The following is a 14432-nucleotide window of genomic DNA, read 5'->3' on the forward strand; positions in this document are numbered from 1 at the left end:
TTTCTATCTCAATTGAATTTAAAAATAAAAAAGTGATCAACCAATATAATCTGGATTAAATTTTATGAATAACCAGATAAAAAGTTGTATCTGAGGAGTCAAAAAACAAGACAGACAGTTCCCAAAATAAAAAATAATATTCTTGATAGCTAAATCCAGATTAGTGATTACAAATGAGATTAGCTACATAGGGGCAGACATATTTTTCTGTTTGGGACAGAAAATACATCTACATTCTTTTGATTTAAAGCATCTTTTATATATATATATATACATATAGCAAAATATTAAAACAATTTATTAGAGCTGGTTTAGGTAATTGACTGGAAATAGGACTATTTCCTTAGGACTTACCTTATCATTCACTACACTTTTTCCATCCCAGGCCCATCCTCGTTTTGTGAAATAATTTACAGTTGCAAATTCAATTAATGCAGAGAATACAAATGCATAACAAACAGCAATAAACCAATCCATAGCTGTTGCATATGCTACTTTGGGGAGTGAATTTCGAGCACTGATGCTTAGTGTTGTCATTGTCAACACAGTTGTTACTCCTGCAAGGGGACACAAAAACAGAACATCAACAATTTCACTTGGATTTTGAACGTTAGCAAAAATAAACCAAAAAATATTGTGGCATGTTTTTGAAGCACAATGCAATTTTTTTTCCTAAGTTGGTGACAAATATTGCTAGAATCATAATAAATACTTTCTCCGGAGCTTCCTTTGAAGTAATTTCAGTTCAATTTATTGTCTAAACTTCCCTTTTTGTGCTGATGACTTTACTTACAGAAATTTTTTTTTAACCTATCAGGGCAGGATAGATTATTGTAAGAAACAAAATTAATAAATTCTTCACAGATACATAATATTAAGCAACATTAGAGTAATAATGATTAATAAGTAATGTTTGCTAGCTGGCTTCTCTACAATAGCTGCAGGTCTGGGACCCACATTTACTGAAATTACCACACAAATACATTTTTTAATGAGAATTTTTTTTTACAGTAACTGTCTTACTAACCATTCAGTGACATACTTGAAGACACAAACAGGGTAAGTTTTCATTCAGGTAACGTGGATTGTTTTCTAGAACAGCATTGATTTGAAGTGACAGATTATTATAACTGTATTATTGTCACAAAACAAGAGCTGGTGATACAGGAAAACTGGGAATTCACTGTGGCAGTTACTAAAAGAACTTTGCAATATTTATTACATAATGAGGACCCAGGAAAAAAAAAAATCCCTCCCAAAAGAATCAGGAAGAAGAGACATGCAAGGAAAGGAAGAGGAGAACTTTTTTTTGAATCAGATTTAGTAAGCAGAAATCCACAGCCATAAATACAGTTTCCATTCCTTAAGTAAATCAGCTCTCCCACCTCAGGCTGAATCACACTCAGACAAACTATTCCCTTTGTGGCACACCATTAAGTATGTCTCCAGAATTAAAAGCAACACAAAGTGATATACTTAGCACAGATCAGCAAACCTACACTTCACTATGACAGGCAAAGGAGATGCCATGGCAGAAATATTAGTAACAGCACATCACAGCTTCAACAAATACACACTCATAAAATTGTTGTAGGAGGCTTCCCAAGAGAAAGTAAAGTCACTCTCCCTAAGCCAGACCTTCTGCTGTCAGCAATCTGTCACCTGGGTTCTGGAGGATCAACATAGCTCTGATTTTCCTTCTGCTACAAGAGAAGAAGCTATTTTACCCACTGTGTGAAAGGGAAGAGAGGCAGCAATTGCATCTACTGAGACCTCCTCAGACTTCACAATTTTCATCCCTTCCTGGAGTAAAGAATCTCCATCTCTGAAGGTGCTACAAAGGGTGACAGAGCAAAGCTAAGTGGACTCAGCCTCAGCGCTTTCAAAGGTCTGTGCAGCAGGGAAAACAACACACAGAAGCATCCTGCTGAGTCACACAGTATCAAGACCTTAGCAAACATAAATCTCTAATTGCTGTTTTTCAGCCTCCATAAATTAAAGAAGTGGATTTGGCCTGGAATTAGCCATGACACTGTTGGCATCTATTAGCCTATACAATGAAAAGGGAGCAGCTATAATACGGTACAGTATGCAAATCCGTAGACAAAATACATTTTGTAAAGAACTTAGTCTCTCCTAACACTTACAGAACATATGGCTTAATTATTTTCAGCACCTCAGGGAAAAGACAGCCTATCTTACATTTAAAATTATCACATGTAAATTTTAACACCAGTCCTGAGCTGCAGACAAATCATTATAATTATACAGAAGGATCAGTAAAGTGAATGTTTCTCAGATATAAGGTGACCTTATCCACATGTAAATATATACAGTTGCTAAGGTACTGCTCAGTTTAAATCCCACTTTATAGAATAAATTAATCTTCTGGAAACCACATTGACTTCTTCAGAAACCTGATTTAAGATTTACTGCTGACCTTTCCTAGTCCCAGTTAAAACATTGTGAATCTAAACCTTGTTACCCCATGTTACCACTTGACAATTTCTCTAAAAAGTTCAGCAAGTTTGTGACCCAACTTTGTGACCCAAATGCTAATCAAGCAGCACGCTGTCAGACCATTGCCAACATACTTTCATTTATTCCTTCACTCAACGAATTTTGTGATGTTCAAGCTACCACAGTCATTTAACCTGAATTGAATGGGAAAAAATTGGATAGAAAATTTAATCTGTAATATCTTTCAGTTTAGGATTCTCTAGTCCTTTTATATTGCTATTATTCTTCAGAGAAAAGGCATATGATTTTGCACATTATAGTTAATTTGAAAAATCAGTTTTATCAAGTCTTCTTTATGAAAAAGGACTGAATGGAAATGACTTGCCTCCTTGACACTGCTAAACTTGAGAGGATTGAAAAGTTATTAATGTGGAAGAACATGGTCAACTTGTAAAACAAAACTCATTTATTTCACAAAGATTTAACTTAAAACCCCATAAAACCCATACACTGATCAGAACAAAACTGTTCCTCATTGCTTACTCAATTCATAACCCTGGTGAACTAAAATTGGTATAAAAACCAGCAAGTAGATTGTAGCCCCTACTATGAAGTAGTCAAAAAAATATTTAAAAGGCTATGTAAAGACTGCATGATCTTTCACTATGATGTAGAAAAAAATACAGTTTACATACAGGTCAAAAACTAACTTCTGTAGCCCAGCACCTAGCAGATGTTAGCAACAGAATTGATGCCAGAAGAAACGGCCATGTATTATTTTGCAAGGGACCATGAGCAGTCATCAGTTTGTCTTTGAAAAAGTTCCAAAAAATAAACCACTGACATTTCTTTTCTCCAAAGAAGACCAAGCATTTTTAACTTAACAGAAAAGCATTTTTTACTTAACAGAAAACATCCTTACAAGGTTTGTTCTCATCAGTGCATGCCTATAAAATTAAATATCTTCTATCACTACACGTTTATCCACTCCAGCCAAGACTGGAGCTATTTGATTGCCTGGGATAGTTTTTTGGATTTTTTTTTCATGGTGCTGCTTCTGAAATAGCATTTGCTTACTGGAGAGAGAAAATCCATCTTCAGAGCTGCAAATTCAACACTTTTCACCGGCACTAGACTTATATCTCTGGAAAATACCAGCTCTGTTATGCTTATAACAGTGGAAGAGGTAACCTGAAAAACTAGAAATGTCTAACTAGAAACACAAAATGGAAATTGGAGGAGCTAACACATACATATTAAAGTTAAAATCTGTCACGATGACTACTTTATGCCCACATTTATGCGCAAAAATCAGGGTACTCCTTTACAGGGACAAATTTTTGGATCCTAATTTCACCTCCTGTGTGTTAGCTGATTTTTTCTAATTTGAAGAGACTTTAGTCAACTAAACATATCCTAGCCTTTTGTGCTAGAATTTGGACACTTCCTTTGGAAGGGAAAAGCCTAATTAATGAGTTATCGAACGACAGTTCTGTAATAAAGAGGTAGTGTAGCTTTGCAAATACTTTGTACAAAATGTTTTAAATGTGCTCTATTTCCTATAATTTCAGGCTACTCCTCTCACTATTTTTATCCTTTCATCACAGAAGTTTTCAAAGCTACACATAATGGTTGAAGAACATATCACAAAAAGATTGATAAAGCACTTTTTTTTTAAATTAGGGAAATAATTTCATTGTTCTATTTTTTTTTAACAGCAATTGCAAATGTGTTTTGGTAATTAGATATCCCAACCTGGTCTAAAAGCCAAAGAGATCCATAAACCCAAATAGATTCATAAATACAAATAACAGCAAAAAGAAAAGATTGGTGACCATTTCAGAGATACAGATTACTACTTTATTTTATCACTCCAAGAGTGAATAGTTAGAAGTGTACACAAAAGCTTAAAAATCCTGTACGTAGCTTGATATTAAAGTACTGCACCATAACATTTGTCTACACACTATGCTGTTTGGTTTTATTTAATCAATGTCTGTGTGTTACTAGAGAATGCAATACAAAAGGAGTGTACTATGATTTTGCTCGAACACCAGCAGGTAAGTTTAAATAACCACTGAGAGAAAGATTACAGAAAATAGCTCAAGCACTCTGTCTACCCTTTTTACTAAAAGAACAACACAAGCCAGCCTTCTTAAATAGCTTGAGAGGCAAGAACCTACTTCCAGAAAAGTTGGATTCAATCAATTGGATTCAAGTTGGGTAAGCTACGTTTCCATACAGTGAAGTAGGTACCATGCCGCTTCACTGGATCAATACTGAGCAATGGAACACAATTTCCCATCGAGCAACACACAAGCTAATTCCCAAAACTGAATGGCATGTGCTATTTACCCCAGCTCCAGGAAAAATTGCATGCAATTATGTCACCACTGGAATATGAACTAGTGTCCTCACACATCTCTAAGTTGAGGAGATGTATTAGTTTGTTTGCAGCCAGCTCAGTCTCTTACTCAGGACAAGTTTTCCACTACCCACTGCCTATCCCCATATTATTATATCTACATTTAGCAGAAATTCCCAATTAAGAAATTATAAACAGTAATGTGTGTGGTGGTATTTCTCTAAAGCCACAAAAGATACTCTGCAACATATGAAAGGAGAGAAGAATAAAGAAAATTGAGATTTTTTTTTCAATTAAATGGGAAAAGGTACTTTGTATCTATGGAACTGTTCAAAAGGATGGGTCTCTATTATTCAATTCCCATGTGAAAATAACCAGAGAACAAATCCGAACTTTTCTTAAGTTCCTCTTTCTGTAGTGTCGCAAATAAAAAGTCGTTTTGGATTTGCATGGCAAGGTTTTGGTAGTGGGGGGCTACAGCAGTGGCTTCTGTGAGAAGCTTCCAGGAGCTTCCCCCATGCCTGAGAGATCCAAAGCCAACCAGCTCCAAGAGGGACCCACCACTGCTGGCCAAGGCCAAGCCCAAGGGCAACACTGGCAGTGCCTCTGGGGTGACATATTTAAGATGGAGAAAAAATTATATTGAGCAGAAGCAACTGCATCCAGAGAAGACAAGTGAGAATATGTGACAGAAACAGCTCTGCAGATACCCAGGTCAGTGGAGAGGGAGAAGGAGGAGGTGCTCCAGGCACCAGAGAAGAGATCCATCCCCCTGCAGCCTGTGGTCAAAACCATGGTGAAGCAGCTGTGCCCCTGCAGCCCAGAGGGAGGTTCACGTCAGAGCAGAGACCAACCTCCAGCCCATGGAGGACCCCACGAAAGAAGAGGTGAAGGCCTGGAGGAGACTTTGACACTATGGAAAACCTGTGCTGGACCAGGCTTCTGGCAGGACCTGTGGCTCCACAGGGGACCCATGCAGGAGCAGTCTGTTCCTGAAGGACTGCACCCCATGGAAAGGACTCACATCAAGAACAAGTAGAAACAGACATAGGAACATAGAGTAATAATAAAATTATCACAGTGAACTGACAAAAGAACAGAGCTATGTCAATTTAAAATTCTTCATTTTCAACAATATATTAATTAATAAGACTAATTTTTGTTCTTTCCTGCTTCAGTTAACAAAGAATATATACTTATCTATTTTGTCATTCTCATTGATACTCCATGTGACTTAAAACATAGATAACTGTAGCACTAAGAAAACTAATTTCTGATTTTCTGTCACCTGCATCTTGCGCTGCTATTCAAATACATGTGATGCTTCTAAATCCTATGACGCATTAAAAATGAGGCAAGAATCTAATAAGCTGCACAGGATTAGTTTTTCTAAGACTGTTGACACTAAATGCATAACAATAAACATATTACTAAATTAAACAGATTGTAATCTTGCACTAAATGAAGGCATTATGAACCAGTCTTATTCTCTTTCATTAAGAATGCAATCAGATTTATCTGCTAGAGAAAACACATTCAAGACTTATTTAACCAATGATGACAAAAGTTTCTTCTTCCAATAATTTAAAGCAAAGTTGAAGCAATATAGCATTAGGCCATAATTCATTTGGGATAGTGTAGGTCAACAATATTAAATAGATGCCATAAAAAAGGGATTAAAGAGCTCAACTTTAAAGTAAGCCTCATTATACCAACCCCTAATGTTAACATAGAACTTGAAATCACATTGCAAGAGAATAGAAAGGGGGAAAACTTCTTTCACCCATTAAATAATACATGCTAAGTGGTGCTTTGAGTAACTAGAGGTTATGTTTCTTTGAAAGAAACAGTATTCCAGTAGTTCGTCCTTAGCTCTCAAGAAGGTCATTGAATTAAATTTCCCATTGATTTTCGTTGTTTTTCAAAAACACTTTGTCAAAACCAGTAACTTCTGTTTAATTATATTTTAATATTGATATATTTAATATACAATACAAAGATGGGTATCTATAAAGTGACTACTCCATATAAAAACCAAAAACTAAGTATGATCAATAGAAGTGTAAAGGAATACCTCCTACAATTTTTATATCCCCTGCTGAATGTAGCTTGTTTAATTAACATAACTCTAGTACGGGATTCTTTTGTCACTGGACAAAAGGATGGAGTCTGCTTCAAAGTATCACCCAGATGAAACCTTGAGTGTACCAGCCCAGCTCTAACTGATAAGAATATTTAAGCACAGTCAAAAACCACTATAGAGCAACAGACAAACTTTGTTATGAAATTCTAACTGCACATTTTTGTAACACATTCACACAAGAAACGAGAGGGTTATCAGAAATATCAGTGATAACTGCAGCCAGTAGGTACAGAGAGAGACTGGGAGATCCACTTGAGGCTGTGTGTTTAGAGAGCCCATTGGCAGCTTATGCTGACAACCTCATCTAGAGAGTAAAAGAATGCTATGGAAGAGCTCCTCAGGGAAAATCCAACCCAACCCAATGAAAAAGGCTAAGCCTGAGCAGAAAATGCTGTATGCTAAGGTTTCTCCAACAGGCAGAGCCTGCATGTGTCTTGTTTCCCCAGGTTCAGGGTGCCAGTCTACGCTGGTCTGGAGGGGAGAGAGTCCTGAGCAGTGCACAGGGTGCATGTCTGTGCAGCAGGAGTAAAATACTAGCCTAAAACTGCTATGTCTGCAATAAACCCATCATTCTTAGCAAACAGATTTCAGGTTCTGTGTCACTGAGTGGTGTGATTCTGTTCTTGTGGCCCTCCTATGCACTTCCCTCAAGACATCCTGAAACAGGACACTTCATTATCCACTTTAAATTAAACCCCAGGAGAGCAAAGTAGCAGGCTGCCATGCAGATACTACTTATTCTAAAAAAAATTATATATAAATTAAACAGAAAATAAACAAGAACAAGAAAGAGGCATGAAGGAAAGGACACATTTCAGGAAAATTATCCCAGGGCCTTGTTATGGATGAGCCTTGTTAACAGTGACACAGTAACAGAAAGTGCATTTTAGGAAGAGCAGATGTGAGACTTTTTTTGGAGAAACCAGTCACACTGTCCTAAATGTATTGAAGTGGATACAGAAAAGGGCAAAGACAGAGATATAGAAGGACTTGACAGTGTACTTGCAAGGCTGGAAAACAGGAGTGTACATTTTCATAATCAAAAATGGATAAATTCACAGAAGATTTTGAAGAAAGATTTAAAAAAAAAAAAATACCCTTCCTGATAGCTGCCTGGAAAACCATGGTAGAATTCTGGTCCCACTGAAACCACTGACCTATTTCATCTGACTTCAGTAAGGCTCATATTCAAACCTGCAATTTTCACAATGCTTTGTGTGGCATGTTTTCTACCAGAAGCGACAGTAAATGCTTTGTTGTGCATCATACTTAATATGCATTTGAGTTTGGCCTATTTTTTGAAGAGTACACGGTGTTTACTGATGACTAATCACACTATTTTATGCAGCATTTTTGATGGCTGATTCCACACAGACATTCATTTTATTGTGCTAATCTCTTTTTCTTTAAAAGCAAACAAACTAAATGAACTTTGTCTTGCAAATAAGAAAGACATTTGTTACTTTGAGAAACACCATTTTATTGCTCTGCTGAACCTGTCTGCCGCCTCACAATAGTCTCCAATTTGAATTAGCGAAAAAGTACTGCCCAAAACCCCAGAACAGGGTTTCTTTAAAAGATATTCAGCTTGAAATTTTGACACAAATAATTCAACAAATTCAAATTTAATTTGCCTAATTCACAAATAAATTTAGAAATTTGCTTATCTACCAAGTACCAGAATACTTGGATAATACCAAGGTAAGATCATTCAGAAAATCATCTAAGTTTACTAAATTTACTTTTTAAATAGAAATATTATCATCTTTTCCTATTTTGTGGGGTTGTTTTTTTTTACTCCTAAAAGAGTCAAGGATACATGAGGACAGTTTGCTTGCATGTACTAATTTCTAAAATCTTTGGGATTCTCAGGAGATGTGTAAGCTGCAGTAGAAAGCTGTTTGGACTAGAAACCATATCACATTCTACAAACACTTTAACCTGAATGAAAAAGCCTATTACTTCAGAAGTTCTTTCTGTCATCTTCAGCTATTGCAAACAGAGCTAATGCTACTCAGTATACTCACCAAAGACTGTCCTGGCAGGTACAGATTCTCTGTTCAGCCAGAATGACACTTGAGACAAAATGACAGTCATGATACAGGGGAGGTAAGTCTGAATGACAAAATAACCAATTTTTCTCTTCAAGTGAAAATGCGCAGTCATTACTGTATATTCACCTAGGTGCCACAAACAAACAAAATACAATGAAACAGAAGGTTACCATCATAAGAAAGTTCATTTCTTTGATAAGAGAAAGTTTGCTATACTTAGTGAAACAAATGTTCTAGGGTTATATTGTAGCAAGGTATTTTGTAATAGAAAGCATCATATAGAATGTAAGAAAAATTTTGAGTACAGCTATTTCTTATTCCCACTGTATTCCATGAAATATGTGTGTTAAGGAACTTCCAGGAACTCTTGTATGCACTGAGAAGTACTTCAGCCTTAAAGGCTTCTGCTCATAAGCAACTCTCTCCATTCACACAACAGGTCTGTGAGAACTTAAGCATGGTTAGAAAGCAGTCATGGTTGTCCATCACAGCCCAGCACATGCAGGAAAACAGTCTAGGGTCTAGAAGAATAGTCCAGTGTTTAATGTCAAAAACATAATGGAAGGGAAACATGGTTGAAACCTGTCTGCTTTACCATTTAATAGACAAAATCTATATCATTTATAATAAGACATTTAACAAATATCCCAACCCTGGATTACAAATGTTAGGATTTAACATGGAGCCCCAGAGAGCATTTTAAAGAACAGTTACTGAGGGCAAGTTCACCTCTGCTATCACCAGTTAATTATCATTTGAAAGAATCAGTGAAGTGCTGTTTTGTGTTACTTGTACAGTACATGCCTAATAGATCACATTTAGCAACATTCTTTTTCAGAAGCCTTTAACACCACCTGGAATATGGTTTTCACAGCCAGTAACTATCTTTTTCTCAGTAACTAACTTTTACTAACCTGTACTTGACTTAACTGTCTCTTTCCCAATTGTTTGGCCTAAAAGATCATACTGATTCAGTCTTGAGCCATCTGGTGCCACTTGCACTGAATCTGAAGCATTGTAAGTCCAAATGTATGTCACTTCTGAAGTTGTGTATGCATCTGTGAGAAACAAGGTAAAATATTTTTTCAGCAATTTAAATTAAACAGTGTCCATCAAAACTCACAGAATTACAAGAACTACTTATTTAAAAAAAAAAAAAAAACTCACCCCAACGATTTTTAAATTATGTGATAAAAAATATCTTTGGCTGTTCAAAATAGCTTTACTGTAAAGTAAGTGCCTATTGCAGAATGGGAACAGGGTACTTACTTGTGATCTTGTTAACCACAATTTATTTCTACTAAACTACAAGCAACATCTCTTCTATACTGTTAAAAGACTTGCCAGAGATTAGATAGTATATGTATCCTATAATCTGTAATAAGGCAGATGAAAAGAAGGACAATTTGCAAGATTTAAGACACAAAATATTTTTTAAAAATCATTCCTGTATAGTTCTGACCTTCCATTGTCTCCGCTCTCAGCTTTGGGGAATTTTCACAAGATTTTTATTATTAGTTGAAATCCAGACTTAAAAAAAAATAATAATAATAAAAAAAAAAAAAAAAAAAAAATCACACAGCTTCCCATATTTAAGTCTGGAGTCACCAAAACCATGACAGAAGCCAGCAGTGACAACACTCTGGTACCTTGTCCCACTTACCCTCATTAGTTGCCATTATTTTGGGGGACACACTGACATTAAACAGGCTGCTCTCTCAGTACATTCATGAGAAAACATACATTTGGTCTGGTCTCTCAAAATAAACTAGTATGAAAGCAAATCAACACTGTATTTTAAACAGCACTAATGCCTCTCCAGTAAGTAAGAAAAAAGAAAAAAAAAGAGTACATCCTGAAAGTTTTTCCAGTCTAACATCCTATTAACAAATGGAATAAGAAAGGAAAAGGGTAAACCATTGATGGGAGAAGTTGTGTGTTCATTTTGATTGATTGAGACAAGTACATTTTAAATCTTACACCATAATTGCAGTGCAATTAAAAAGTAAAGCACCATTACTGTTGGTCTGCAAGCACTTGCACTTGAGAAATCTCTAGAGGCTCAGAAAGTAGCTTCTTCATGCAACAAGCCATAAATTGCACGACCAACAAGATCTAGCAGGTGGGTAGCAAGTAGAAATTTTTAACACTTCTCATCTATCCTTCCAGCTTTCCACAAAAATATCTCTGCTTTAATGCAAACCAGCAGTATGGCAAATTGTTGATTTGTCTCCATTCTCTTCACTGTTAGCTAGACTTTTTGGAAAGAATAAAGAAAAGCAATCTATTTAGCTACAGCTTCTCCCATACATTCAGTTTGACTTTTCTCATATGTATAAAAAGAGGCATTCATACATGCTGATGATCCTCCTAGCAATGTAAGATTAGCAGATTATGAAGAGCTGTGACAAATATATACCACTGGCAAACTTGCCTTAGTTAAACCAAAATCCTCAGGATTCCTGCTCATTTTCACCACTATTCATCATTCATATTCTAGGCCAGAATAAAAGCTGAAAAATGCACAGTTGTCTAGAAATGAGTCCTAGGTAAAGAAATAAAATGTGTGTGAAGCCATTCAAAACGAACAGAAATTAGAGTCCCCTGAATGTGCCAACAGGCTGGAGCACAGGTGACTTTGAGGGAATTGAGGGACACTTTTTTTTTTTAATCACATTGCTCACATTTAGAATTCCTCTGATTATTAGAAAATCATAGGCAGAGAAAAAAGAGCAAGCTGGTAAGAAAAACAACTGATCAAGACCAAAAAAAAAGACAAAAAAGGAGGTAGTTCACAAAAAGTCTAATATAGCTAGTCATAATGGTTTCCAACCTAAAATTGCTCATGAAGAAAGTAGCCTTTTGGCCTGAGTGTGAGTTTCATTATTACAGGAGTTTTCAAGTTGTTTTGAGGCTATATATGAGTCTTTTTTCCTGCAACACCTTGTAAATCCAACATGCCTTGCTGGGCACATATATATAAATATTATTAGTCAGGAGCCAATTTTGGCTAACATCTCTGGTGTTAGTTATTTAGGCTGCATTATGTATTACAAATATAACATTGAGAGGGCAGGAAAAGGCTCGATGATGCAAATAGTATTCATTCTAATCATCTTTTATCTCCATAGCTAAGATTTCCTTCAAGTGTGGAAACACCCTCAGAAGTGCAGGCTTTATTTAATTTGCTACAAACTCCAAGAAAAAGGCATATTGGATTACAATGGAGAGAGTGTGCACAGTGGCACAGTGCTGTGACAAGCATCATGGGGTCAATGATGTCCTTAGTGGCAGCATATCTCCTGTTTTGTATTCTGTGGTTGCTACAATTATTGCACAGTCAGCCATAATTTATAGGTTTTAACTTGTTTCCTCAAAAAAACCCTATTTCCTTTCCTGGGCCCAGCAGAGAATTCAGGCTGCAGAAAAACAAATAAACAAACAAACAAACAAACAAAAAAGCTTTTGGTGTACAAAATCCAAGAGATATATATAATAAAGAAGAAGAATGTCTGTAATATAAGAATGTGAAATAATGCTGTTGTTAAAAATAGCACCAGTGAGGTCAAATTCCATCTGTCTGTAACATGCAGATGTACTAAAGAATGAAATTTTTTATTACATAAAGCCATTGGCTATTGCTTTCCTTGAATAATATTAAAAATATCATTAACAATAAAGAGAAACTAAGTTGTCGTGATAAATTCAAAAAACCCGCTCACTGAAATCTTGGATCTGCTCTTTGTTAATACTACACAGGCTATGTGCATCCAGTTCTGTGTTCATCAGTATGATTTGCACACTGCAATGACAGTAGACCAGTGCAGTGATGATCAGGTGCAGAGTGTTTACTGATAATTGGAGTAATGAAATCTTTAAAATATACTAGAAGACACAACACTTGAATAGAGGAAAAAGATTTTGATGTGTCAGGGTACAAATTGTTTTTAAGAGTCCGATCTTGTGGTTTACATTCCTCATGTATCAATTTACTGAAACAAAATTATGCTGAGAAATGTTAGATATTCACTAACCAAAGGCTGTATTTCACATTATATACTTACAGCTGCCAAATTTCAGCGGGCATGAGTGAGCATCCATGGGGAAGTCCTCCAAGTGCATTGGACATTCAGCTTGGACTGTAAGCCTAAAAGGCAAAAGACCTCTATGCATTTAAGTCATTTAGCAGGACAAGAAAATCAGTTCCACAGAAATGAACAGAGTTCACGCCGATTTAGTAGACTGAATTGAAATTTTATATTAAACAAACAAGAATTTAAATCAGCTTTTACTTCTGTTTTATGTGTTCCTTAGAAAGGCATTTACTTATCACATCAAGAACCTGTAAAAGCTGACCTCAAAATTATGAACAAAGGTCATTTAAAGAAAAATACAAATTAAGTAATGCCAGGTTATTAAGAACAATAATTTTCTTCTCATAATATTCTGAGGTACATGTGTGCCAATACAGCTCTTAAAGGCTCATTAAAAAGGCATCTAAAATACAATTAACTTGCCAAATATCCCTACTCCAGTCTTCAGAATATATTTTTTTTACATTTTGAATGGAAGATACAGAGAAAAAGTATTTGTATTCTTTCAAAAGATTGCTGCTGCTCATTCTCCATGTTACTAATGATTATTCTTTATATTTATTAAAGTGTGACAGTATGTTAACAAAGCATCTAATTGTGCTCATTTTATGAAAAAAACCCAGCAATATCCCAGTATCATATATGGGGATTAGTACAATAAAAAATAATCTAAAACAATTTGAAGAAAGCTTTTCATGGACTTCCCCATTATTTTTCATTTTAAAAAAATTTAAAAAATAAAAAAATAAAAAATAATTTTAAAAAACCAAACCAACAAACAAACAAAACAAAACAAAACAAAACAAACCCTATATTTCTCCTTCCTATCCTGTAAGTATTTTCTGGGTAAAGATTTTTTCTGTATGCCTCTTCATCAAGTCCCAAACATCAGTTACATCCTTCTGTACTCCCAGTGGCTCCTAGTCATTGTATTCTCTGCTATTTTCTCCCAGCCTTCCACCAAAAAACATTTCATATTTCTACTCCTCCACTCCCCAGGAATGTCTATCTGGATTCAAGGGGCACTGAGAGAGAAGAATCAGCAAAGAGCTGAAGGCAAAGGAAAGAACTGCATGAGCCTCTGATGTAAATCATTTTATGTAGACACAATAAAAATAGCTGTTTAAAATCTAGGCAAAATAGTTGGATCAGTGGACACATTAATCTCCTAACCTGAGAACCAACATACTTACAAGTAACAAAAATGCTTAGTTAATTAAAATTACCCTGACCCAACTTATAATTCATAATGGTTTCAAACAGTATTTCCTATTATTTACAGTATATGATTATTATTCCTTGTGGAAGAAGAGAAT

At 35.6% G+C, this 14432-nt stretch overlaps 1 protein-coding gene across 1 annotated transcript in view; it reads right to left on the minus strand.

Moving 5' to 3' along the window:
* GABRA2 (gamma-aminobutyric acid type A receptor subunit alpha2) overlaps positions 1–14432 on the minus strand; it is a 65699-nt gene that overhangs the window by 10609 nt on the left and 40658 nt on the right. The window contains exons 6-9 of the mRNA XM_066185690.1: positions 13087–13169; positions 9937–10080; positions 8996–9148; positions 355–557 (exon numbers count right to left, since the gene is read on the minus strand). Coding sequence (XP_066041787.1) covers positions 355–557; positions 8996–9148; positions 9937–10080; positions 13087–13169 — 583 coding nt within the window. The remainder of the gene's footprint in view (positions 1–354; positions 558–8995; positions 9149–9936; positions 10081–13086; positions 13170–14432) is intronic.

The sequence above is a fragment of the Chamaea fasciata genome, unplaced genomic scaffold (genome assembly GCF_029207755.1).
Source record: "Chamaea fasciata isolate MVZ Bird 193981 ecotype frontalis unplaced genomic scaffold, bChaFas1.0.hap1 SCAF_6, whole genome shotgun sequence".
NCBI classification, from domain to species: Eukaryota; Metazoa; Chordata; class Aves; order Passeriformes; family Sylviidae; genus Chamaea; species Chamaea fasciata.